Source organism: Abramis brama (genome assembly GCF_963993115.1).
Source record: "Abramis brama genome assembly, chromosome: 19".
Classification (NCBI taxonomy): Eukaryota; Metazoa; Chordata; class Actinopteri; order Cypriniformes; family Leuciscidae; genus Abramis; species Abramis brama.
The window spans coordinates 32,894,098-32,922,029 of NC_139981.1; the positions used below are offsets into that span (position 1 = coordinate 32,894,098).

The 27,932-nt window shown below is 36.7% G+C and overlaps 2 protein-coding genes across 2 annotated transcripts in view; both read right to left on the reverse strand.

Moving 5' to 3' along the window:
- Nucleotides 1-6,957, reverse strand: part of LOC311069972 (leucine-rich repeat-containing protein 1-like) — a 70,205-nt gene extending 63,248 nt beyond the window's left edge. The window contains exon 1 of the mRNA XM_084093601.1: nucleotides 6,660-6,957. Coding sequence (XP_083949727.1) covers nucleotides 6,660-6,818 — 159 coding nt within the window. The 5' untranslated portion in view covers nucleotides 6,819-6,957. The remainder of the gene's footprint in view (nucleotides 1-6,659) is intronic.
- A 4,303-nt stretch (nucleotides 6,958-11,260) lies between these two features.
- On the reverse strand, nucleotides 11,261-27,700 carry eloal (elongin A, like). Its single transcript, XM_084093911.1, has 11 exons — nucleotides 27,565-27,700; nucleotides 24,572-24,628; nucleotides 24,350-24,462; nucleotides 23,637-24,249; nucleotides 21,721-21,823; nucleotides 21,464-21,628; nucleotides 21,286-21,383; nucleotides 18,469-18,649; nucleotides 15,348-15,471; nucleotides 12,858-12,982; nucleotides 11,261-11,561 (listed from the first exon to the last, which is right to left on the reverse strand). Exons 1-11 carry the CDS (start codon nucleotides 27,634-27,636, stop codon nucleotides 11,500-11,502), a joined length of 1,713 nt encoding a protein of 570 aa, XP_083950037.1. The 5' UTR covers nucleotides 27,637-27,700; the 3' UTR covers nucleotides 11,261-11,499.
- Nucleotides 27,701-27,932: the final 232 nt, after the last annotated feature.

Sequence of the window (27,932 nt, forward strand, 5' to 3'; positions counted from 1 at the left end):
TAAAGCACATTAAAAACACCACATAGACACATAAACAACATTAAAAGCTGGATTTTCACCACAGGGGGACTTTAAAAGAACCATTTTAATAATCTAAAGAATGTAAAGAACCTTTCGAGGAACGGAAAGGTTCCATAGATGTTAAAGGTTTTATTTATTTATTTTTTAAGAGTGTAAAAGCAGTTCCCTTAAAAGTATTAATTGGACAGTCTATTTCAGAGTCACTGGTAAACATGCTCAGACACGAATAGCTGATATCTGAATTCAGTGGTTCACGTGCTTCAACAATAAATGGTTAAAAACCGGAATGCATTCAGTTCAAACACTCAGTCCTTGAAGGGAAAGTCTGATACGCAGCCAATTTACTGGCGTTTCATGTTTCCACATGTCCCTAATAAAACACAGCTTCAGTGTTTTTATCCCAGCAAAGATACGGTGGAGACCAATAACTGCTATTAACTAGACAAAATTAACAGCTACTAATTAGACAAAACTGCATATCTGTGACCAGCAGAAGTTGTGTTGTTCTCTTTCCTCATGTCGGCTTCTTGTGTGAAAGAGAATTGATCATGTTCAGGCTCTGCTTTATCCTGCATTCGAGTGTTTGATGAAACCGGCTCAAAGACTCTATCAAACACACTTTCGAGGGAAATACCCTGGAATTCCCTAAAACAAGATTATCCCTTCAAGAGAGCCCACACAGATAAGCTCAAGCGAGACTGAGTCGATAGTCTTCCATGTTTTATTGCCTTTGAAAAAGAAGCGCTGCAGTTGATGGGCAAAGCATTTCATTGATCTGGAAGATTTAATTCATTACATGGCAAAGAATCCCAGCGAGCGATGCTATCAGTGTATCTGCACTGCTTTAGAGCAAAGCAAACGTGTGCTTTTACAACCTCGCTGTTTTCCTCGTGTAATCTTTACCGCATCCTAGAAGTGTGATTCAAGTAAACGAGAGAGGAAAGGCTTTTTGAGTTGATGTACCGCAATGAGAGGTGAGGGACTTTCATCATAGTTAGGGGCCTTTAAACCTGCATTAAGCCTGAAGAGTGTGTTGCTGGTTTTCTCCAGAAGGAGGAAGGCTCCAGTTTTGCACCACAGCTGAAAATAATCACATCTACACTTTCTCAAATGAGGAAAGCTCATTCATGTCATATTGCTTGCTAATTTGTCAGTAGGGGTGTAAATCAAATGGTTAATCACAATACAATATGATAGCGATTCTCATAGTCAACGATACGATATTTGCCGATACCTCAAAAAATTCAGTCATGCAATTACGATTTGATTTGATTCCGCATATTCTCAACAGATAACCAAAGTAGGGATGCACGATATATCGGCACGACACACATTATTTATCGGCTTTAATATATCGGCCAAATTTTCTTATCAGGCCGATAACGATAACATTAAAAATGAACATATATCAGCCGATACCGATATATCGGTGATATATTGGTATTGGTGATATATCGGTATCGGCCGATATATGTTCATTTTTAATGTTATCGTTATCGGCCTGATAAGAAAATTTGGCCGATATATCAAAGCCGATAAATGTATTATTTCCTTCAGCTGAGACTCTTCAGATGCGCACTGTTCAACTGCGCACATGATGGTTTTGAATTGCTTGAAATATGATTGGAATCTCTTCAGAAAGGAAAATAATGTTTAGTGCAACATGTGCAGCACAAATAGGCTGTCATAAAATTATAATGAGAAAATCATTATTATTGTGTTTGGGACATGGCTTTTAATGATGAGACTTTTGTTTTTGTAATCAGGCTCTCAAAATTATAAAAAAAAACAAAAAACGTTGGATTTAGAATTATCGGCCAATATATCGGTTATCGGCTTTCAAATATAAAGAATTATCGGTTATCAGTATCGGCCAAAATTTTCATATCGGTGCATCCCCAAACCAAGTTACAAGCAATAGCACAAATAAATATAATAAAACAAGGTCACAAATTAAATAATCAGTGTTTTGCAGGCAGGTCTAAGACGTTTTCAGACGGACAAGATGTGGAGAGTGTCAAAATAAAGGTGTCTTCTTTAAAAAAAAATGTTGCATCGATACATCGTATCGTTAGTCATTTGATCGATATATTGATCCATATCGATGTATTGTTACACCACTATTTGTCAGTACTACTTCAAACAATTACTCTGAATCGCATAAGTGACTTTCGCACCGGAGGAACGTTTACATAGTTCCTATAGCTACTGGTGGAAGTCTCCGCTTTTGGCATGTTCACACCGTAGGAACTGGGAATGATTTTAGTTCTAGGAAAGCCTTTTTGGGGAACTCGATTAGCTCCTACTTCAGAGTAGGGTTTAAACCAGCACTATAGACCTTATGCGCCAGAGAAACAAGAGCGCCGCCATCTTTACAATACTGTCTTTGAACTTCCGTTTTTGCGGTCGCTCTGTATATTTCTATGGCGCTGCTGTCCAGGAGTAATTAGCTTTTGAAGTGGATTTACTTAATGTAAAGTTAACGAAAGTTATCATGAGGATTATAATGTTTAAAGCAGATGTCTTAACAAATGTCAATAGACCAGGAAGATTGTAAAACGAGCCGTTCATTCATAAATACGCAAGATTGCTGTGAAAATACAGACCGGAAGACAAAAGACAGCGAGCGCAGCGTTGAAAAGGGGCGGAGCTACAGAAGGGCTATAGGAACTACCAGTGTAAGAGTACGCTGATTGGTCGAACGCATGCCATACGAAACACCGGCACTCGGTACTCCATGAACTTACTCCACGAACATCAAAGACAAACATACAGAAGGCTAATGTTAACGTCATTTACCTGTCGCGTTGTGTTCATTTCTCAGCCTTGATTAGTATTGCAAGTTGCCTTCCTTTTTGCTCTTTAAATTGCATAGCATAAATTACGTAAGGATGGGAATCTAAAATTACTTGAGGTCAGGAATCAGATACTTGTTATAAAACGTAAATTCCGATTTCTCTTATCGATTCCTTTGTAAGCATATCAATATGACTTTAAACCATTCAAGCGTGAGACTCTGTCTTCATGTGTATCAGTATATTGGATCTGTGCAGCTCTTAAAGTGACAGCACTAATATTCCTGCAGTCTCTGTGAGAACACTGATCAAACAACACAAGACAGAGAGAAAATTCACTCGTTCTTGACTGAGCAACTTTTGTAATGTATATCTTATTTATAAACTGCACCTACAGTTTCTGTTCCTGAAAATCTTAAAACACTTTATTTCAATCGTATCTTAGTTCAGTTGTATCTATTTATAGCGATTGCTATTTTTTATTTGTTCTTATTTAATTATCGAGTGTTTACTTGTCTTTAATAATGCTTGAATTTATATTAGTTTGGGCTAGTTGTTTTTCTATGGTATTTTTAAACCACAGACAAATGCTCCTTGTGTAAGTGTTCTTTAGCCTGTTGATCTTTGTTCATGATATTCAGATACAATTAAATGTTTTGCAATAAGACTAAATGTGAATGATATCTAGTTTTTATTTTATTTTAATTTTTTTACCTTATTGGAATCAAAATTAGGAATCGATAAGCAGAATCGAAATTCAAACGATACCAAACCCTATTGGTACGTCTACATTGCCTCTCAGTCCCTATAAAGTTCCTATAAAAACCCGGTGTGAAAGACCCTCTAGTGTTAAGGGTTTTGATCCTGGTGCTATTCTAGTTCTTGGATCATTCCTTGTGGGGTTTGAACTTAAAGCCTTTCAGTTTTCTGCCTGAATATTTCACCACTACACCACGCCACCATTGTGTAGAGCAGGAAGAGTTTGCTGGGACCAGCCACTGATATTTCAGGCCCCACAATGTTTTTCTCAGCCACATTTTGCTGAGTTGTAGTGTTCTCTGCCGTCTGCACAATGACAGTGGTCGAGTTTCAAAGCCTCGTGATCTAACAAACTAGACAGCACTTTTGAGAGTCATAGGAATATAGGGCATGCATTCATAAAATAGCATTTTGGGCATCATAGAGGTGTTTCTCATACATCATTTGAAACATATATCTGATGCCCCAAAATGCTGCTGACTCAAATTATGTCTATGATTCCAACAATGCTGACTGACTCTCAATGTGTGTGTGATAGTCAAAACTGCTGCTGATTTGTACACACCTGGGGCCTCATTTATAAAACTGTGCGTAGGAACCTTACTAAAAGTGTACGTGCGCCCGAAAGCCAAAAATGGCGTACGCAAAAAAATATTCAGATTTATAAAACCGTTCGTACGCCAGAACCTGCGCAGAATTCACTTTATAAATCCCAGTCAGTGGAAGATTGTGCGCACATGCGTCTCCTCCCCGAAATAACCATATATGGAGCTTACAACGCCTAGTTTTACTATGCATATCCTCATCTGCATATCATTTGCATATGATTATTCATCCACGTGATAACGTTTATCGGTACAAGACACATTACATTAATATTTCAGAGAAAGTTTTTCTCAATCTTTTCCACTGGCCAAATTGTATTTTTAATTGATTTATATTTTTAATGGAAACAGATAGGCCTTGGGCATTATTTGCACGAAACTATTTTCTCAGACAATCTGGTATTATCATGATAAGCAATTATCTCTGTGGTTAAAACATTAAAACACAGCAGGCCACAGGAAAAGTGTTCAAAAACATCGCATCCACAACAAATATTTCTATATTGATTGAATTTGAATATAAAAAATGTTGTAACTTCTCAGTAATGATTTCATGTTTAAGTGTTTAACTCCATTAATTTGAATGGCATATTTAGTAATGACCCCCAGGGGTCTCATTTATAAAGCGTGCGTACGCACAAAACGGGGGTGAAAATGTGCGTACGCCGCTTCCGACTCATAAGTTGTGATTTATAAAAACAAACTTGACGGGAAAATTTGCGCACCTGCACGCAAACTCTGACCCATGCGTACGAACGTTTTGGAGATGGAGCAGTTTGGCGACACCGATGGTGAGCTGGAGATTAGTGTCTTTTTGGTCACTTTTAGACAGAAAATCTAAAGAAATACAAGATAATACAAATATAATTTCACTCACCAAGCCTGTCACTTGAAGCAAATATCCATCCCTTCTTAAATGTCCGCGCCAGCGAGCGCGTTGGGCCGTTTAGTGAAACTGACGCAAATAACAGTTTAAATAAATAAAATAATGATTTAAACTATGTTTTACTTCTGATATAAACATTTAGATTAAATATGCCATTCAAATTAATGGAGAACACTTCAACATGAAATCATTACTGAGAAGTTACAACATTTTTTATATTCAAATTCAATCAGTAGAAATATTTGTTGTGGATGCGATGTTTTTGAACACTTTTCCTCTGGCGTGCTGTGTTTTAATGTTTTAACCACAGAGATAATTGCTTATCATGATAATACCAGATTGTCTGAGAAAATAGTTTCGTGCAAATAATGCCCAAGGCCTATCCGTTTCCATTAAAAATATAAATCAATTAAAAATACTATTCGGCCAGTGGAAAAGATTAAATGTATTTTACACTATTTGATTTATGTATTCAAAAACAAGACATGGATAGGCAAGTACATGATTTTTATTAATGTAATGTGTCTTGTACCATTAAACGTTATCACGTGGATGAATAATCATATGCAGATGAGAATCTGCATAGTAAAACTAGGCGTTGTAAACTCCATATATGGTTATTTCGGGGAGACGACGCATGTGCGCACAATCTTCCGCTGACTGGGATTTATAAAGTGAATTCTCGAATGGTTTTATAAGTCTGAATATTTTTTTGCGTATGTCATTTTTGGCTTTCAGGCGCACGTACACTTTTAGTAAGGTTCCTACGCACAGTTTTATAAATGAGACCCCTGATGCCCAAAAGTACAGCCCACACACTACCAGTCAAAACTTTGAAATGGTTAAAGTTCCCCTGTGGTGAAAATCCATCTTTTAATGTTGTTTATGTGTCTATGTGGTGTTTTTAATATGCTTTAAGACAAACCATGTGTAAATTCATAAGTCGACACCATTGCTGAGTATTTTCTCCTTAAAACTGCAGTGAACCAAAGACAGTCTCAAAAACATGCTTTGAAATCGCTGGTGTTTCTGACGTCACAAACTACCTTGTAACCAATCAGATCAACGTGTGATCGTCAACCAGTGGATCTCTGAGCTGAGCGAGTGAGTGGAGGCGGGGCTCATTTGCATATTCATGGTTGAGTTTTAAGTGATAACATTATAGACTACGGGGGACTTTAAGACTTTTTTGAAAGTTTTTGAAAAAACTAATATTGTAGCCTATAACAATTCATACAATTCTAGTAAGCTAAATTTTGAAATGCAATTTTGTGATCAAATTCTCAGCATCATATAGCCTTCAGTGTCACATGATCCTTCAGAAATTATTCTAATATGATAATTATGTTTGTTGTTGTTGTCAAGAAACCTGCAGCTGCTGCTGACTAAAAACTCGACTATGAAACTGAAGCGCCACTTTTGCTGCCCAAAACAAAAACTGCTGATGCCTCTCACACACACCTGCCGACTCCGAGCGCACCTTTGCTGTGTAAACACACAGCTTATGTTTTGAGACACGGCCCACAAATGCTTCTCATTCATTTAAGAAGAGTCTCAGCTATCAGCAATGTTCCCAGGACACAGATCTCTTACCTTGGGAAGATCCCGGAGCTGATTTGCGTCCAGCAGGAGCTCCTCCAAACTCGCCCGGTATCGATAGATCTCATCCGGGACGAAGAGCAGCGAGCAGTGGCGCTTATCGATCGACTCGATGTGACGGTTACACCGCCACAGGGGGATACAGTGAAACATCACGAGCAAAACCAGGGAGAAATGAACCCCGAATGCTGGAAAAGTAAAAAAAAAAAAAAAAAAAAAAAAAAACGGGAACGGCGAGAGCGCGCCGGAGCAACTAGTGTCGATCACAATCTATCGATCTCACGCGCACAAACATGCAATAATAAACACGTCGCGCTCCACTTCTGCAGTTTTCTTTCCTCTTTTTTCACCTTTCTCGCAACATCTCTCCCGGAAGGCTGAGAAGAGTCCCGTATGTTTCTTTGTAAGCGGTTACATGTCTGTTTAGCTGCGTTTATTCCGTATTTTTTCTTATCCCGGAGTTTATTTCCTCTTAGTCCAGTTTCTGACCCGGAACATTCACTCCCTCATTCCAGGTCGACGTCACGAATCCCATCGGCTCCTCCCTTCTTTCTTTCTGTCGCTCAATCCCTCCCTCCCTGCACACACACACACACACCACCGTCAGCTGTACATGAACTACACTTCCCATAACACACCTGCTGTCCCTGAAGTGTGATGTGACATTCAACAAGTTATATCATTATTCATAAATCTATCTATCTATCTATCTATCTATCTAGCTATCTGCCTATCTATCTATCTATCTATCTATCTATCTATCTATCTATCTATCTATCTATCTATCTATCTATCTATCTATCTGCCTGTCTGTCTCTCTCTCTCTCTCTCTCTCTCTCTCTCGATGTTATGATTTGAGAATAATTCAAATAATTTTGCTTGCTTCAGTAAATGTAAAGAAATCCTCAGTGTGTAATACGGTCACTGTCACATATCAGCTTATTTTATTTTATTTTAATATTTCATATTCATTTTACACCATAGCTTTTTTTCTTTTTCTTTTTTCGTCTTACATTTTTCAAAATGCTAAATCTTTCTTTATTTCCAGGTTTAAATGAGAAAGCTCAAACTCCCACATCTTTAGTGAACAGGTTGCGGCTACTGTTGGTTATTTCTTCATATTTAGATATTTATAAAACGTGACTTGAAATTATTAATTTTTTTTACAGTTTTTCTCAATCGCTTTAGCACATTTTTACAGCCTTAACATTCTCTAAATTGTGAACTCAACTGTCACAACTGTTTGCTGGAACCTCATATTATAAACACAAAACACAACACATGTACTTCATGCTTCAAAACCTGATATTGTGTCAGTAAACTGGCCAAGGCCAGCACAATAAAAGGTGTTTTTTTATCATCATGTGAGCCATGTTATATATTTTTGTTTTATTTATATTATTTATTTTATATATTATATATTTGTTATATACAAATTTAATGTTTTTGTTGTTGTTGACTAACTGCTTTCTATACTATACAAGAATGTCAGTTTTGTAAATACAGATTCAGAGATTATGTAAAAATTGACTGAGAAAAGTCAATACTGTAGTACACGAAAAGAAAATGAACATCTGTATTTATACGGTACATTTATTTTTGCAGCAATGTGTTACATGTAAACTGAAAATTCTTATATCTTTCTCTAACACATACAGCAAATATCTTCTTATTACATATGTTCCTATTGCTTTTCCATGACATGAATGTTTAGTTTACATGTAACACATTTCTAGAAAAAATGTATTTCTCCAGTAGGCTACTGATGTAGTTGCTGCTGTTCATGTTCAGAAACGGTGGTGATTGTGTGTCAGCAAACTCCATATATTGTATATATTGTATGTATATATAAATATAGTTTCCGATTGGTAGATTAGGGCTGGGTATCGTTCAAAAAATTACGATACCGATACCTTGATTTCGATACCGGTTCCTGAACGATACTTTTTTCGATACCAATTTTATGAAATCCATTTTAACAAGATTACATAACACATTACCTCAGAAAAACTTTGGTTTTATTTTTTCAGTTTGACTCATGCTCCTTAGCCAGTGCACAAAGGAACAAAAAAAGCACAAAGGAACAAAATATTCCTTATACATATACATAAGGTACAAAATATTTTTTTATAAAGAGCTCATGCTCACCAAAGCTGAATTTGTTTGATCAAAAATACAGTAAAACTTGTAATATTGTGGAATAGTATTACAATTTAAAATCTTATTTGAATATATTTCAAAATGTTATTTATTCCTGTGTTGTCAAAGCTGAATTTTCAAAATCATTACTTCAGTGTCACATGATCCTTCAGAAATATGAAAACATATGAAAAAATGATACATTTTTTCATGATTCTTTGATGAATAAAGAATTCAAAAGAACAGCATTTATTTGAAACAGAAATCTTTTGTAACATTACACATGTTTTAAGGTCATTTTTGATCACTTTAATGCTTACTGAAAAAAATTCTGACCAACACATTTTTGAACGGCAGTGTACATTCAGTAGGTCATTATTGCAATATAAACACTGTCAGAGTGATCAACAAGGTATCTCTTCATTTACCAGTCAAAGACGGAGCAACTTTCTGCTCTTATGTTTACTCCGTGCACTGTCAAGGGCTTCATCATATCTGTCGCGGTACCGTCTTTGCAGCAATTATTTTACCGCAAATACTGCATCGCGCGCTGTTGGCATCGAGCCTGGAGAAATGTAGCCACACTTTTGATCGACTTTTCCACATCTTTAGGGTATTGTGAGTGTGTGTGCTCGCGTCTCATTGAGTATGTGCGCGAGTTTGTGTGTGTGTGCTCGCGTCTCATATGAGAATGTGCGTGGACAGTTTGTGTGCGCGCGCGCGTCTCATATGAGTATGTGCGCAGAGAGTTCCGCGTCTCGTGTGTGTAGAGTTTGCGTGTATGTGCGTGAGCGACTTTAGGCGTGTCGTTGTGCATTTCATATGTATTTGTTTGAGCACTGACGTTGACGAGTTAACCCCTTAGGTATCGAAATCTGGTACCGAAAAACAAGTCATTTTTCGATAGGCCTACTCGATAGTATCGAGGCAATTCGGTCGGTACCTAAAAAGTATCGAACTCGGTACCCAGCCCTAGGTAAGATTGTGATTCCTATTCATTACAACTGCAGGTCATTTGCTAATTTAGCAAACATTACACACATTCCATGTCATAAATATTTATGGAACATAACATGTCTGACAGATATTGATCAGTGAATGGATCAGTTTGCATGTGAACACTCACACGATGAACGAATGTTTAGAAGTTGTGAAGAGTTTGACAGTTTCACTGAGAATCAACTCAGTTTTGATTATCAAGTCTTTGTGCATTTAGTCATTGTGCAAATTTTAGACAATTATACTTCCTCTTTTGCACACGTGCTAAAACACATGCAATTCGCTTGAAACATACATTTAAATCTGATGTGAACAAGAAACTAATTGTTCAGAGATCTGAACTTATTGTTTTGAGGTAAAAAAAAAAAAAAAAAGTCTAATTTGAGAATTGAGCTAAAACAATTGAGAAAAAACTATTACATTTTAACTATACACACGCCATGTGAATGTCATATATCCTATTCTATCTCTACCAAATTCATAACCCAATAAATCTTTTATTATTCTTTTAATATCATTATTCTTACCCTTTTTATTGAGATATGCAATTAATTCCTTTCTTTTACAGTAATATATTACTGTATATTACCCATTCTATCGTTTCTTTCACATCACAGTCCTCACATAAATCATTCTCATGCACTAAAAGCACAATGATGCGTTCAGTTCAGTCGTTATTTTACTACCTGTATAAACTAAGCTACAGATGATCTACAAACAACATTAAAAACTTCATTTTCACCACAGGCGGTTTTAAAGAACCGTCAACATCCATGAAACTGAAATTTTGTAGTGCAAAAAGTTCTTTAGATTATAGTTATTCACAACTAAGGGGTCCAAAGCGGTTTACTGAAAGGTGTCAATTTTATTGCTGTGAAAACCTTTATTTTTAAGAGTAAAAGTGAATTTGCTTAATCATTGACAATTTTAACAATGTTGGCTAAAATTATCTACCCAGTTCATTTTACGGCAGATTGTTTTGCCTGAAGATGTTCTAAACCGAACTGTTCCTCAACTGGTTTTGCTTCAGGATCCAGATTTGGACCAGTAGCTTTTTCCACAAAATCTGAGCATGTAGAAAAACTATGTAACCATTTTAACAGATTAGAAAACACTGGACTAAATATTGCATTAGTATTAGTCGGATTACCAACATTAATTTGCAGCAAAAAACTAAGAAAACACTTTGACTTCAATAATAACAACTGATATATCTGATATGCTCATTTCATGCTTTCACGTAAAGTGCTCTGAGTACCTAGAAAAGCGCTATATAAATGTAACGAATTATTATTTATTTATTTATTAACTATCCTAACTACTGCATGCATGATTATATGCTTAGTTTGCTGAATAAAAGCGGATCCATCATCTCAGAACTGAAGTTAAACGCTGTCCACATCCACTAGATGGAGACAAACACAAGCTTCAACAGCACAAAGCAAACAACACACTTTCTGGTTATTACAGTTTTAATTTCAGAATTTAAATTGTGTCTGTCATGATAGAAAAAAAAAAAATACAAAGAGATAGTTTGATTTCAAAGTGCAATTATTGTTTATACAAATAAGTACTATGTTGATCATCCTGTGAAATATACATTGAAAATATATATATATAAATGTTTCCAAACTATTTATCCGATAAGTGTGGTCCAGGGAATGTATATCTCAGTAATATCCCGTATAATCTTCGTTCATCTGCGGCTGATCTGCTTTCTGAAGGCCTTCAGGGATTTGGCCATCATGGGCGCCACTCCTGTCAACATACAGGACAAACTCAAACCACTGAGAAAAACACAAGAAAATGCTCCAGTAAAACTCTATTCCATCTACATTTAATGTTAAATGCTTTCAATAAATACACTACTAGTCAAAAGTTTTTGATCTGTAAGATTAATGTTTTTAAAAGAAGTCTATTCTGCTCACCAAGGAAACATTTGATTTAAAAAAAAATACCAAAAAAAAATACAATTTTGAAATATTATTCTAATGTAAATCATCTGTTTTCTATGTGAATATATAGTAAAGTGTAATTTATTCCTGTGATCAAAGTTGAATTTTCAGCATCATTACTCCAGTCTTCAGTGTCACATGATCCTTCAGAAATCAGTATAATATGAAGATTTGATGCTCAAGAAACATTTCTCATCAATGCTGAAGTACGGTCTAAAAAAATGCATTAAATGATGCATTAAAGTGACAGTAAAGACATGTATAATGTTAGAAAAGATTCCACTTCAAATAAATGCTGTTCATTTGAACTTTCTATTCATCAAAGAATCCTGAGAAGAAAAAAAGAAAAAAGAGAAGAAAAAACACAAATCATGGTTTCCACAAAAATATTTAGTAGCAAAAACGGTTTTCAACATTGATAATAAATAAGAACCATTATAAATAATTGAGGACCAATAATAATTGAGGTTCAAACTATCATATTACAATATTTCTGAAGGATCATGTGACACCGAATATTCACTGAAAATTCAGCTTTGATCACAGGAATAAATTATATTTTACTAAGTATTCACATAGAAATCAAATCAGTCACATTAAATAGTCATATTTCACAATATTGCCGTTTTTACTATATTTAGTATCAAATAAATGAAGCCTTGGTGAGCAGAAGAGACTTCTTTTTATAAAATAAAATAAAATAAAATACTCCAAACTTTACCAATAATGCACAAATTACTGCAATTAGGACAATTAAAAATATATATTTTTTAGTGTTTTTTATATTATTTCCAGTCCAAATATCTAAAAATCATTTTTTTTTAATCCCCCCCCCAAAAAAAGATGCCTTTACTAGATGAGTAAAATAGAAAGATATTATGTCTTGTTTTCTGAATAAATAAACAAGCAAAATGATCTACCAATTGTGTAAGAAAAATAATCTCGTTTCTGTTTGAATTAAGATTATTTTAATTTAAAACCCCTTTTTTCCCCAGAAAACAAAACAATCTGTCATACTATTTTACTCATCTTGTAAGAAAAGAAAAGTGGTTTTCTGCAGTGTAACAGTATTCGCACGCGTGCCAGAAGTGAAACTCACGCTTGATCTTGCGGGGGTCTTGGGCCTGACCGGAGCCGGAGCCGGAGCTGGAGCTGGAGTTGGTTGAGGCTTTCACAGCCTCACTGAAGCTGGATCTTCCCCGGATCTCAACCGGCTTCACACTACTGTGGGATGAAGCGACACCGAAGGACATTAATCTGTCGGTGACGAGCGTCACACTGACTAGAGGAAGGGAAAACCCTTCGTTCACACATGACTGAAATCTCCTGAGGTTTCCAGCAGAACCGCTCTGGCCCGTATTCATCAAGCTTCTCAACGTGCCATTTTAGTCTTAAGTTTGAAAGTGGGAGTAAATTTCATGAATTCTCAGCACTTAAATATAAAAACAAGTTTTCAAATGTTTTCAAATATTTCTGATTAAATCTGAGAGCTGGATCACTCCTCCATAGGCTTCTGTTAGTGAAACTTGCCGGCCCAGAAAGTTAGTGAAGACAATGTTTAAAATAGTCCAAGGCTCATCCTTAAGTTTATCAAGCGACAAGAATACTTTTTGTGCGCAAAAATAATACTTTATTCAACTCTTCATTTTCTTGTGTGTGAGTTCACAAGACGCATGCGTGAGAACTGAGAAGATGACGCAGAAGGGTCTCGATGTAGTGTTTAAAATGGTTCTAAAGTGTGCATTTCCTGGATGTCCATATCATGAGAAACCGTAAAAGTGCCTTACCAATGCCGCAAAATTAATGGCTTACCTTTCACACTTTCCCATCAAATGATTGTGAGCGTCATCATCTCAGTTCTCGTGCATGCGCCTCGTGAACTCACTCAGAGACTCACACAGAGTGAAGATGAAGAGTTGAATAAAGTCTTATTTTTGCGCACACAAAGTATTCTCATCGCTTGATAAACTTAAGGTTGAGTCACTGTAGTCACTTGGACTATTTTAAACATTGTCTTCACTAACTTTCTGGACCGGCAAGTTTCAGTAACAGAGAAGCCTATGGAGGAGTGAGACAGCTCTCAGATTTAATCAGAAATATCTTCATTTGTGTTCTGAAGATGAACGAAAGTCTTACGGGGTTGAACAACATGAGGGAGAGTAATTACTGACAGAGTTTTCATTTTTGGGTGAACTAACCCTTTAAAGCTAAGAACCCCTCTTACTCCCCCAGTTAACACGGCTCGAGAGGTCTCTCTAGTGGCTGTGAGTTGCCAGCAGGAGCTGGTGATGGCAGTTCATCAAACCGAGCATCACGTCAGCTCTGGTTAATGTTGGGCCGAACCTTTTATAACATGTTTCCACTGTTCCACTAATTCAGAAAGCAGTCGCACTTCTTTCTCCCGCCGGTTCGGTTTTCTTTTGTTATCCATGGTGTCTGATTATATCATCTAGGCTATATCAGTGAACACACCGGTTTAAAATGTGTAATTAAGACGTGGTGGAAAACCTGTTTATCTTTCATTTCCAATGTGTATATCAATGAAAATTGATAAATTTATTAAAAAAATAATAATTCTTGAAAATTATTTATTGTCAAATGTGTTGAATGTAACGTGTCCTTCTCAGGAATTACACCATTCAATGTGAATTTATCCGAGAATATTCTTAAATAAGGAAATCTATTCAGTGATTGGTCCATGCCTATGTCGTCATCCAAAACCCTGTTTGTGGCACAGCAAAGTGTCGTGAATCATCTCTAAGATTTAGTCCTACATTTCACTTAAAGGGGACATATCATGAAAATCTGACTTTTTCCCGTGTTTAAGTGCTATAATCGGGTCACCGGTGATTCTACCAACATAAAAAACGTGAAAAGTGAAACCCAGTAACTTTGTTCTGGTGAGCCTTTCTCTGCAAGCATGTCAAAAAATAAGCCGATCAGATTTCGCTCTCCTTCTGATGTATGAAGAGGATCTTATTATAATATTACCGGCCCTTAATCTGCACGTTTACACACACGACAAGCGACAGCAGTGACCAGTTCTAACGCAATGGCAGAAGATCCAGCAAAGTATGACCAGAACATGTCACCGCTGTCTTATAAAGACCTCAGAAACTGTGGACACTTGTGGAGAAGTTAAACATGATGATGAGATGATCAGTGTAACTCCACAACAACTACAGAAATGTCTCCACTAACATTCAGAAGCTCTTCCTGAGTCTCTCCGTAAGGCTGCACTCGCTCCTGGTGATTCTGGGATTCTGGATGAGTGAGATTGAGATGGAGGTGGAGCTAAAGCTCATTTGCATTTAAAGGGACACACACTTGAATTTTTTCCTCACACCCAAAAAGGGGCAAATTTGACAAGCTATAATAAATGATCTGGGGGGAATTTTGAGCTGAAATTTCACAGACACATTCTGGGGACACCATAGATTTATATTACATCTTGTGGAAAGGGGCATAATATGTCACCTTTAAATTACGACTGAGATGCTTGATAACTAACTTTTAAGAGCAGCTTTGAGCCAAGAATGTTTCTACTATTAAGTCGATTGAGTTCTTGTGAGTAATTCTCTGAACGGACCTGGTTCTGTCTGTCGGGTGAGCTTGTGTCACGGGGCCGGCCGTGCCGTGAATCTCCTGCTGGATACGCACGTTTCTCGGAGGCTTGGCAGCCGAGTGAATAAACGCCATCTTCACCTGCCTTCCTGAGAGAGAAACAAAAGCACAAAACACAGCGAGTGTGACATCAACGGCAGAGTTTCACACATGATCAGTGTGTGACCGCAGCGCTAAAGCCGTTATAATGCTGGACTTACACGGGCCGTCACAAAACGTGTCCTAAATATGAACTGGATGCAAAGCTATGGAAGCTTGTTTCCAACATGGAATAAAAAATAAAAAGGATAACTGGGACTTTTGATCTTGGAAATACGGACTTTATGCTTTACTCGCAATTGCGAGTTCACAATTCTGAGGAAAAGTGTAACATTAGCTGTTATCCTCCTTATTCCTGCGCCCCATGATGCTTTGCGTGAATTATGGGTGTAACTTCCGTTAAGCTGTAAACAGTCAGTGAAAGGCTCGCTCTATGAACACGTTAAAAGTGTCACGATGAGATGACATTAATCTACTCACCCTTCAACCATCCAACATTAAAAGGACATTTAAAAGTGTAAAAGGGATTTCAACAGAACAAATCACCCCAAAAGCGCGAGTCTTTGGTTAGATATCACTGTAGTAATATACTGTATATCTGTATTATGTAACTTATGTTGCCTTAATCAAAAATGTTCATTAACTTCAGCATTACGTGACACTATTTAAAGTGATTTCCGTCATTTTGTCAGATTATAAATTGCATTTACCTGTGAAAACAAACCTGGAAACAGACGTGAGGATTTGAGGAGAATAACGAGACATTCTTCGTGCATTCCAGTGAATTATTAATGGCATATATCGTAAATGAAATCGGGAGAAGTCCACAAATGTGGAGTATATGTTGGCCTTTTTCATACTTTTACAGCGGATTGCAAAGGGAAAAAAGAAAATAATCACGAGGAAAAGAAGCAGCGACTGAAAAGAGCTCTTGCCACAGATGTTCTTGTTTTAACACGTCACGTTAAAATACCAAGTATGACGTTATTCTCACGATGTCTGAAAATAAATCATGAAGGGAAACTGACGGATCTGCTTTATTTGTAGGGCAAACTTATGATTTGAAATGATTCGTTTCAGTGTTTTTGAATGGAAGTTCCCCAAACCGGAAGAGCCTCCCATAATTCAACACGCAGTGAGATCGTCAGGAATAAGGAGGATAGAGAGCACGGATCCACACTTCGAAAATCCACCGGAAATAGTAGACCATCCAGGGACTTCTGGCATACTCTCTTCAACATACTATGCTTTGGGACACACTTATTAATCTCACAATCTGTTTAGGATGATAGTATGGACATTGAGACACACGGTTCTTATTTCTTGAATAATGATTCAATGACAAATACATTTTTAGCAGTCCCTCATCTCCAATGAAGTAATTGACAATCTTTATTGAAGCGGCAAGTTACTTTCAAAAGGTGATTTGCTCTATTTTGATTATATCAGAACTTTAAACTTTTATCCCAGTACTTTTGTCATACTAGAACTAATATTTCTGTGTGGTTGAAGCGGTTTCATATCTATTCATGACAACGGCTCTCTCTGGATGTTCCTGTGATCAGACTTATCAAAGGTTTAACAGAAAGAGCCGAATCTCAGTCGTTCAGGAATAAGATGGTGTGTGTGTTTGAATCGAGATGGCGATCTGTTAACGATTAATCGAGCAGATCCAGGGTCTGTCCACTCTGGGTTCTGCCATTAACCCCTCAGTCACAGTTGCTCTGAGTCTATTCATAGTGTGAGCACACAGATGGTCAAAGACGACCCGCATTTATGAGCCATCAAGCACACTTCGAGAGAAGGCTTACACATTACACTTACACATTATCTCCCAACAGTTAGTGAACGTCTGTCTGTACTGAGTCAGATATCAGCCGACAGTCTACAGGAGGACGAAGCAACTTTGAAGAAGTATGAACTCAAATCAGCTAGCATGACGGTTTTATAGAGCAACAGAGTTTCATTTATAGACCCATTTAGTGTTTGCAAACAGCGATGACGTTTTAGTGGGCGGAAAATGACAGTTCTGCAGGAGCAATCTGTGCAAGCCACGGAATAAAAGAACAAACAAGTTAATTTCGAGTTTTTATCTCACAATTCTGACTTTTTTTCTTGCAAATCCGAGTTTATCATCTCACAATTCTTAGGATAAACAGAATTGTGAGATATACTCGTTATTCTGTCTTTTTTTTCGTCAGAATTGCGTGTTTATATCTCGCAATTCTGACTTTTTTACCTTCAGAATTGTGATATAAACTCACAATTGCGAGTTATAAAGCCCAAACTGGGAGATATAAACACGCAGATGCAAGAGAAAGTCAAGAATTGTGAGATAAAAATGTTATAGGCCATGTTTAAATGTTATAGGTTTAAATATGATTTCATGCTGTAACTGCTATGCATGCATGTCCCCTATGAACTGCGTATGTGAATATTACACAGACTTACAGTTTACATCAAATTCATGCTTTAATAATAGACTAATCATTGCAGGTTTCATCAGTCCAGTCTGTGACTTGAAACAAACGTCTGTGTTTCGCTTAAAAGTGTGTCTTCAACGACGGAATTAAATGAAGACTGTATTTTTTGCATATCGATTCTGACATACAACGAAAAATGTTTCTCTTATTCTGTGGATTTTGCCCATTTTCCTCCACTGGAAACCGCTATTGTTCTGCCAGCACTATCCGCACGCGCAGCTGAAAGTTATGGAATGACAAACCTGACATAATAAATAAATACATTATTTATTTCCTTATTAATGTATAATTGTATTTTTTTCCACATGTATTTATTTATTTATGCATTTATTTATTTCTACTTTCATTTATTTTCCACATTTATGTATATATGTCTTTATGTCTACATTTCTTCCTCTGTATGCTAATGAGGGGGGCGTGTTTTACCTCAGACATTAGCAATCGAGCTCAGAGTGGCAGAGCTTTGAGGCCACAGTGACACCTTGTGGTGTGACCAAACGATACGCAAGCTTCAGCAAGTGACGTAAGGTCAGTACAGATTGAGCACGATGCGACCGCCACTACCTTTGGGCTTCCCGGAGTGAGCGGAGACGATGCTCTTGGTGAGCAGCTGTAGTTTCCTCTCCCTCTCCTCGGACATGCGCAGGTACATCTCCCTCCAGGACTCGTACTCCTCCAGCTGGGCGTTCCTGAAGTCCTTCACACAGTGTCTCTCCCACAGGTGGTCCGTCTCCCCAACATACACCTGGGGCAAAACATTTCAGTTCAGGATATTCCAGTCACACGTTTGGGCACAAATAAATACATTCTGGAAAAAGTAGGAACATTTTTTAATTGTTAGATGAACGTCCAAATTAAATGTTTCAGAAAAAGCTTCCACAAACCATGTATCAATAATGTTTTTGTGCTCCTGTTTTGAGAACAGTATTAAAGACCAGATAAATGATGTTGCTGGAGTCACATTTGTTCATAACTTTGAAAGAACCGTACCAGAATGTTAGCCAAAGTTCTGAGTTTACAGTTAGCTGGTTTATTAGTATGGTAGGATTAAAAAAAAGGGTTAATTAAACCTTTGGAAACTCCATAACGACACTTATTTGGCTGTATATTTCTCATGATCTTTTTGAACTAAAGGCTTACACTTATGCATATGCTTTCAATTTGTTTATAGGCAAATAATTGTGCCTACACACATTTTTCTTTACAAAATGGGGGAAAAATGGATGAATTGGACAAAAAAAAGGGTAAAGTTTTAGAAAACTTTAATTTGGTGTTCACTAGATATATAGCTCTATTTGGAAATAATGAATCACATATAACGGATTTTTGAGTGAATCTGCATAGAAAATAAATTAAAAGTATAGACAAATACAATAGAACAAAGATACAAATTACATAAACAGTGCTTTATATTTTTCAGGTACGCCTCCAGGTAAAGAAATTGAATAATCAAATGTAAAATAACACTGCATAGACTTTTACTGTATGAATTTAATATAATTAGTCTTTATTTCATCTACAAAAGTGATTCTTTTTGCATTTTGTGGTTTAACATTAATGACAGACGGCAGCAGGAATATTAGACTTCTGTCACTTTAAGACTGAATGCACGGGTCCAATATAATGATACACATCTGATTTCTTTCTCAATTAAATGTAAAATTTACACACGTGGGTTCAACAACCAGATGCATTTACACTTGTCCAGTTTAATCTGGAATACGTCTCAGACCTCCTCCTGAAGTGACTTGAGGGATCAGATTTAAATCCGTCTCGTAAGAGTTTCGGAGGGCATTAACAGCTGGTCTTTCACCATCAGATAAAACACATGAAGTGACCAGGTGTAAACAAGCCCATAAAACATGCAAAACCCGATTAGAGCGGACGGACTGAAACAGATTTCCAGAAATGCGCTTTGAATAGGATTGGAAACCACCAGTGTTGGGAAAGTTCGCTTTCTACATGAGCCATTTCAAAGTTCAGTTCACAAATTTTAAAATGAACTAGTTCAGTTCATACTTAATTTTTTAACTAAGTTCACAGTCCCAAAAATGAACTAATTCATAGTTATTTTTTTTTCATATGTTGCTACGAGCTATTATTTTTCAAAATTATTGCCACAGCCCATCTAGAACCACAGACAGCAATTATTTTAACATGAGGAAAAACGTGCTGCTTGAATGGTCTTTTTTTTAATGAGGAATTATTAAAAGAAAAACAGGATAGTAGTCCTTAAGGTGCAAATGTTTTTCAATTTTAATAATTTTCCATTTCATTGCATACTAAAAAGGAATACTGGAATCCTGGAAAAATATACCAGCCAGGTTCAACAAGTGCGGATTTTCTTTTCCTTTCAAAGTTTGCACAGAAATGTAGGATTTTTCCCATCCTTGTCACCCACCCACCCGACCTGGTCATAAAACTCGTTTAAATGATCATACGACGCCTCCTCGCTGCTTTCTGTTTGATTACATGCGGCGGCGCGACACTGGTGGCTGGTGTTGCCAGATTGGGTGTTTTTCCGCTACATATTAAGGCCGGTTTACGGTGTGTTTTAGACGGGTTTTCGCCTGGAAGGCTCTATAGAAATCTGGCATCTTATTGAACGAAGTTAAACAGAGAGTGTGCCGTTCACAGACACCAGAATGAACGAGTTCACAGTAACGTTCATCAGGCAGTATTACGGTACGTTCAGTTCACGTTCGCCTAAAATATGAACTATCGTTCAATGAACGCGTTCAGGCACAACAGTGGAAACCACATATGAAGGTAGCTCGATGTAGGATTTGTAATTTTGCTGTTCAAACTTGCTAAATATGATTGGATTCCTATCAGATATATGCACAAAAATTGGATTTGGACTGGCAGTCTGAACACAAAAAAGTGGAAATTGTATATACAGTTCAACATTTGAACAAAGTGGATCAAAGCCTTTCATCAAAGTGATCCATGAATTTTGAACAATACCCGTTCTTGTCTTAGGACAACTTTGATGAACTGTTTTGATCCACTTCAAATGTTGACTACTGTATAAAAAAAAAAAGTTGCATCCAAAAGCTCAGTGTACATTTATTTCTCATGATCTTTTAGAATTAAAGGCTTACACTTGTGCTTGCAATTTGTTTTGTAGACAAATAAACTCTGCTTACAACCATTTTACTTTACAAAATAAACTAAAATGAATAAATTAGACAAAAAAAAGAAGTTAAAATATTAGAACCTTTAAATTTCTTGGTAACTATATGATTCACACACTTTCATTGCTATTATTTCATAGATTTGATGACTCCACTATTATTCTAAAACATTCAAATCCTAATAAATGAAAAGAGTTTGTGCACACACAGTTTTCCAGCCTCCTCACTATGCAAGACTTCTTACTGGATTGAACTCCTCGATGCGGAGGAGTTGCTCCGGCTTGCATCGCTCCAGCACCGGCTCCAGGATTTCAAACGGCACTCCTCCGATCTCATAGAGCGCTGCGAAACACAAACCCGCTTTAAAAGCACCAACAAACACACTCACCTCGCGCACGAGTAACATCAGGATGATTACGTACAGTCGATGTTGTTCTGCAGCGCTCGGATACACTGCTGGTACAGCGTCATCATCGAGGGCAGGAACATCATCTTACTCCCAGAATACACCTGCATCTTATTCTTCAGCCTCTGGCCGATGAAGACCGGAGCCTCTTCCTCACACACTTCACTCGTCTTTCTGTCAGCTGGGTGTACGAGGACCACAAACACACACTGTTTTATGGGATCATCCAGCTATAGAGTGAAAACACACTGCAGACGCAGAGCTTCGACCCACCTTTCTTTTCACTGAAGTACTGATACTGAGACACATCCTCACACTCAGGAAAACTCGTCGGCAGAGGAACGTTTAACAAGTCCATCACGGACCGCTCGGGAACCTGGAGTTAAAGGGAGAGTTCGCTCAAACATAACTCGTGTTAAACCTGTGTGTGGACTAGAAGCTCCAACATGACCTCACATCTAGGCCCGGTTCCACAGACTGGGTTTAGATTAAGCCAGGGTTAGGCCTTAGCTCAGTTAAGTAGCTTTTATAAACGTGCCTTAGAAACTAACACTACTGAAGAACTGTTGCCAAACACATAACAGGACAGAAACATAATAATCACTGCAATAATGATCCAATAATCGACTCTTTAGCATTTTACTATCTGAATCCAAACAGTGACCTTTTCTTTTCTTCTTTTTTTTTGTCCGGGCAGCGAGTCATGACACCATACAATGCATTACAAGGTGCATTTCAAGGCATAATTCATGCATAAAAAAAATGCATTATACTATTTTATATATATATATATAACCCTGGATCACAAAACCAGTCACATGTCGCACGGGTATATCTGTGGCAATAGCCAACAATACATTGTATGGGTCAGAATTATCGATTTTTCTTTTATGCCAAAAATCATTAGGATATTAAGTAAAGATCATGTTCCATGAAGATATTTAGTAAATTTCCTAACATAAATATATAAAACATTTATTTTTGTGAGTGAATGCAGCACAATCGCCAACATAAATGCACAACTTTAAAGGAGATTTTCTCAATGTTTCGATTTTTTTGCACCCTCAGATTCCAGATTTTCAATAGTTGTATCTCGGCCAAATATTGTCTATCCTAACAAACCATCAATGTAAAGCTTATTTATTCAGCTTTTAGATGATGTATAGATCTCAATTTCAAAATATTGACCCATGTGACTGTTTTTGTGGTCCAGGGTCACACATATATACACGTGTCTGTGTGTGTGTGTGTGTGTGTGTGTGTGTGTGTATGTACGTACACTACCGGTCAAAGGTATTAAATCAGTAAGATTTTTAATGTTTTTAAAAGAAGTCTCTTCTACTCACCAAGGCTGCATTTATTTGATTAAAAATACAAACAAAAAGTAATATTGTGAAATATTATTACAATGTAAATCATCTGTTTTCTATGTGAATATACAGTAAAGTGTAATTTATTCCTGTGATCAAAGCTGAATTTCCAGCATCATTACTCCAGTCTTCAGTGTCACATGATCCTTCAGAAATCAGTATAATATAAAGATTTGATGATCAAGAAACATTTATGATTATTATCAATGTTGAACACAGTTTTTTTTTTTTTTATTTCATGATGCTATGATGAATAGAAAGTTCAAAAGAACAGCATTTATCTGAAATCTAAAGCTTTTGTAACATTAAACACTACCCTTCAAAAGTTTGGGGTCAGTGAGAATTTTAATTTTATTTTTGGGGGAAAGAAATAAAATAAATCAATACTTTTATTCATCAAGGACGAGTTAAACTGATCAAAAGTTACAGTAAAGACATTTATAATGTTAGAAAATATTCTATTTTAAATAAATGCTGTTCTTTTGAACTTTCTATTAATCAAAGAATTTAAAAAAATGGTACACAACTGTTTTCAACATTGATAATAAATATTTATGATCATCAAATCATCATATTAGAATGATTTCTGAAGGATCATGTGACACTGAAGACTGGAGTAATGATGCTGAAAATTCAGCTTTGATCACAGGAATAAATTACACTTTAATATATATTCACATAGAAAACATAATATTTTTTTATCAAATAAATGCAGCCTTGGTGAGCAGAAGAGACTTATTGTATATGTATATGTATAAATGTGTTTTGGAGAATTATATTTTTAAAGAACAAAACAAAAGGCCAGTTTGTTTGTGGTACCGTCGTCCTCGGCTCTTCTCCCACAGTCTTGCTGGTCTTCAGAGACACACAGGACTGGTGTGTGTGTGCAGGCTTGAGTCTCTTCTTCTGGGATCTGGCCGCGCTGACGGCTCTCCTGCGTTTGCTGGTCTGCAGGTCGTAGCTCAGGTAGGCTTCGAACGACATGGAGGGCGTTTCAAAGCCGTCGTCCATCGGCCTCTCTCTCTCCATCGACACGGACCCGTCTCCGGCCTTCTCTCGCTTGCACGAGTCTCCGCTCTTCTCTCTCTGCGTCTGAGAGGCTCTCAAGGGTTTTTCAAGGTTTGTGTTCTGCTGTTTTTTAGTTACGCCAGAAAGCTTCTTCGTCTTCTCCTTGCCGTGGCCCGAGTCCTGATTCACACTCCAATCTTGTTTTGGCTCATCCTTTTTTTCACCATTCAGGTAGAGTTTGGATTTACTGGGCTTGATTTTGTCTTTTTTGTCAACGTTGTGTGATATTTTCTTCTCAGCGCTGGAGTTCTCCACTCTTGGCCTCTTTCTAGAGTTCGTGCTCTCCGAGAGACGGCTGTTCTCCTGAACGTCTCCACCGAGCGGCTCGTTTCGGCTCAGGCTTTCCTCAGGCTTTCCTCTCGAACTGCAACACACACAAAACCAAAACAAGAGAACAGACTAAGAGTACAACATGCCACATGGAAAAAGTCACTTAAATAAAAATGATAAAAGATTTGCAAGACCTTAAAGAGTCTTTTGGAACGAGCGCTTTCCATCGATCCACCAATATTTTTGCCAGCTTTCCCGCCTCATCGTGCTTCCGGAAGGAGTTGACCACTTTTCCAATTCCAGTTTCCTGAAATATAAACATTGAAGGTTCAGATAAGATCCGTCACAAGAGGAAAATAACTTTAAAAAAAAAGTTAAATATGATATTTAATAATAAAAATACATGCATCTCTTACAGAGAGGATTTCAAGTGTAATGTCCAATGCTTCAAGTTTCTTCAAGATTTTCAGCAGCTGAAATGGAAAAGGTCAATTAAACAAAGCAAGACAAAGAATTCACTGATTTTGGGCAAAACTTTCCCTATTTTTCCAATTCATGAGCTGGAGTTTCAATTCCAACGAGCTGGTGGATTAGACTTAGGATAAAAGGAGGTTTAATGTTGGTGTGGAAGCAGTCGTTTCAACAAAACTGGCCAGAACGAAACTTCTTGGTAGTTCTGGTTGAGATTGCCAGCTTGCAAACCTATTTCATGTTGTTTGGCTCCATTTTTGTAAACCAAGTAAATCAGAGCATTCTGGGAAATGAAGTGTTCTTCCGCCATGGTCCGTAAAATGAAAGTTAATTAAAGACATGTAAATTAAATGGCGTTTCATACATTATGGCATGTACTGCATATGCTGTGGATATTATAACCTGTTTGTCAATGTTTGTAAACTGCTTGTTTACAAACATTGTGTTTGTTGAAATGTTTGAGATGTTTTTATGTTTTTGAAAGAAGTCTCTTCTGTGCTCCAAAGCTGCATTTATTTGATCAAAAATACAATTAAAGCAGTGAAGTATTATTACTATTTTAAGTAACTGTTTTCTATGTGAATATATAGTAAAGTGTAATTTATTCCTGTGATCAAACCTGAATTTTCAGCATCATTACTCCAGTCTTCAGTGTCACATGATCCTTCAGAAATCACTCTAATATGAGGATTTGATGACCAAGAAACATTTATGATTATTATCAACAGTTGTGTAAAAAAAAAAAAATAAAAAAAAAAAAAAAATCAGGATTCTTTGATGAATATAAAGTTCAAATGAACAGCATTTATCTGAAATACAATCTTTTGGAAAATTATTAATGTCTTTACTGTCACTTTAATGCATAATTGCTGAATAAAATTTCTTTTAAATAAATAAACAAATCTCACTGACCCCAAATTTTGAACGGTAGTGTTTAATGTTACAAAAGCTTTCAATTTCAGAAAAATGCTGTTCTTTTCAACATTCTATTCATCAAAGTTTTTTCAAATGTTTTCAAAATTGATAAATGTTGTTTCTTGATCATTAAATCCTCATATTATACTGATTTCTGAAGGATCATGTGACACTGAAGACTGGAGTAATGATGCTGAAAATTCAGCTTTGATCACAGGAATAAATTACACTTTAATATATATATTCACATAGAAAACAGTTACTTTAAATAGTAATAATATCACAATATTACTGTTTTTATTGTATTTTTGATCAAATGCGGCCTTGGTGAGCAGAAGAGACTTCTTTCAAAAACAAAACAAAACAAAAATCTTACTGATGTAAAACTTTTAAAAGGTAGCATGCACACATAAACATGATTTCTGAAGGATCATGTGACACTGAAGAGGTCATAAATGACGTTACTGTATCAATCAAACAGAAATTAGAAATTCTAAACATGGTAAAAGTCCCACCCATTTCCACACGGCCGTCGAATAATCTGAATCTGCTGAGCGAGGGCTTTCTCGGGTCAGGCGCTATATATGGAGAAACCTTAGCTTTAGCCCAGGCACTATTATGGGCCATGCAATAACAGTTAAACACACGCCCAATGTTCACATCATGGTTGTAAAACACTGCGCATGTGCAACTGAAGGGTCGATGAACTGTGCAATCAAATCACATTAAACAAAATACTTTAGCAAACTACTCTCATTTTACACATTAATCAAAGTACTTTAATGATGCACTATAAAAAATTAAAAAATAAAAATCACCAAAATGTTGCATAGCAAGTTGTTTAAACATAATAAGCAGCGACACATTGGCCAAACCGCCTGACAGTCAACATAAGAGACAACTGCAGGATTATTTATAGAAAGACCCTGTCAAACACCTCCTCCCTCAACAGCTGCTGACATCCACAGGTCAACATTACTTTTATTTCACTACCATTTCTGTACAAATACAGTAGTCAACATTTGAAGTGGATCAAAAGTTCATCAAAGTTGTCCTAAGACATGAACGGGTATTGTTTAAAATTCATGCATCAAAGGTTTTGATCCACTTCAAATTTTGACTACTGTATACCAGCCTTAAAGGAGAAGATCACTTTTAAAATGAAAATTCTGTCATCATATACTCACCCTCATGTTGTTTCAAACCTGTATGAATTTCTTTCTTCTGCTGAACAGAAAGGAAGATATTTAGAAGAATGTCAGTAACCAGACAGTTTCTGGGTCCCATTGACTTCCATAGTATATTTTTTTCCTACTATGGAAGTCAATGGGACCCAAAAACTGTCTGGTTACTGATATTCTTCTTAATATCTTCTTTTCTGTTCAGCAGAAGAAAGAAATTCATACAGGTTTGAAACAACATGAGGGTGAGTATATGATGACAGAATTTTCATTTTAAAAGTGAACTTATCCTTTAAAAACAGCAAGAAAGCATCACAAAGACATATGGACTATAAAAAAATAACAAAAATAAATAAATAAAAATTTATTATTGTTGCATCTGGGTTCTTTGTTTTCTTAAAGCAAACACTGCACAGGCATTTAAAGCAATGGTTTTCAATAATTAATCAAGCTTTAGGCTTAACAGGGCTAGTTGTCATACTAGCATTATATTATAGGTTATGTATTTGGTTTACGGTGAAATTTTAAACAAAAAAGCAAACATGGAAAAGGTAACATAAAACACGTGACTAATCGCCCCAACCTCACATGAAAAATATTCCTGAGCAGTTCAAAGATGAACCTTCATTATATAGTTGACTTGTTTAAATGCATCCCAGTCGTCAGCTGCTGCCCAACAGCTCTCACACACCTGGACTAGTTTTCATTAAAGTGTTCATTTACTTAAACCCAGGCCTGAAGTTCCTGAGATCAAGCCTGAGTGACAACTTGCCCCTGAGGCTTTATCTTCCAGCCTGTTTGCATTGAGCAAAGCGATTCAAGCTGTGTGTGTTGAATCCTACCGTGTGTCCTTCACCGGATTCTTTCAGCTGATGCTTTAATTGCAAAACCTTCTTCACATCAGCTTCGGCCATGTCAGCTCCTCACACGCACGCGCATTTCATGCACTTATTAAAGCCTCGCCATATTTCTTTCGTCACCTTTATATGGGCGGAGACGATATAAGAGTGGATATGGTGTTTCATCACCTTGTTGGAAAGCCTATTCTATAGATTCTAGAATCCTAGAATAAATAAAGCTAATAAGATCCTAAACACTCAACAAACACAAGCAATCACTCTTTTAAACACTGATCACTGAATGTAAGCGATTATTTACAACTTTGATCACATTTGCAGTGCACTGAAAAAACTAAAACACATTTCCTACT

What these genes read in the sequence shown, in the direction of transcription:
- eloal (XM_084093911.1), bottom strand. Translation starts at nt 27,636, where the DNA reads ATGGCCGAAGCTGATGTGAAGAAGGTTTTGCAATTAAAGCATCAGCTG. An exon ending in GTACTTCAGTGAAAAGAAAG is followed by an intron (nt 21,629 to 21,720) that starts GTGGGTCGAAGC and finishes TCGTACACCCAG; the next exon opens with CTGACAGAAAGACGAGTGAA. An exon ending in GCTGCAGAACAACATCGACT is followed by an intron (nt 21,384 to 21,463) that starts GTACGTAATCAT and finishes TGTGTTTCGCAG; the next exon opens with CGCTCTATGAGATCGGAGGA.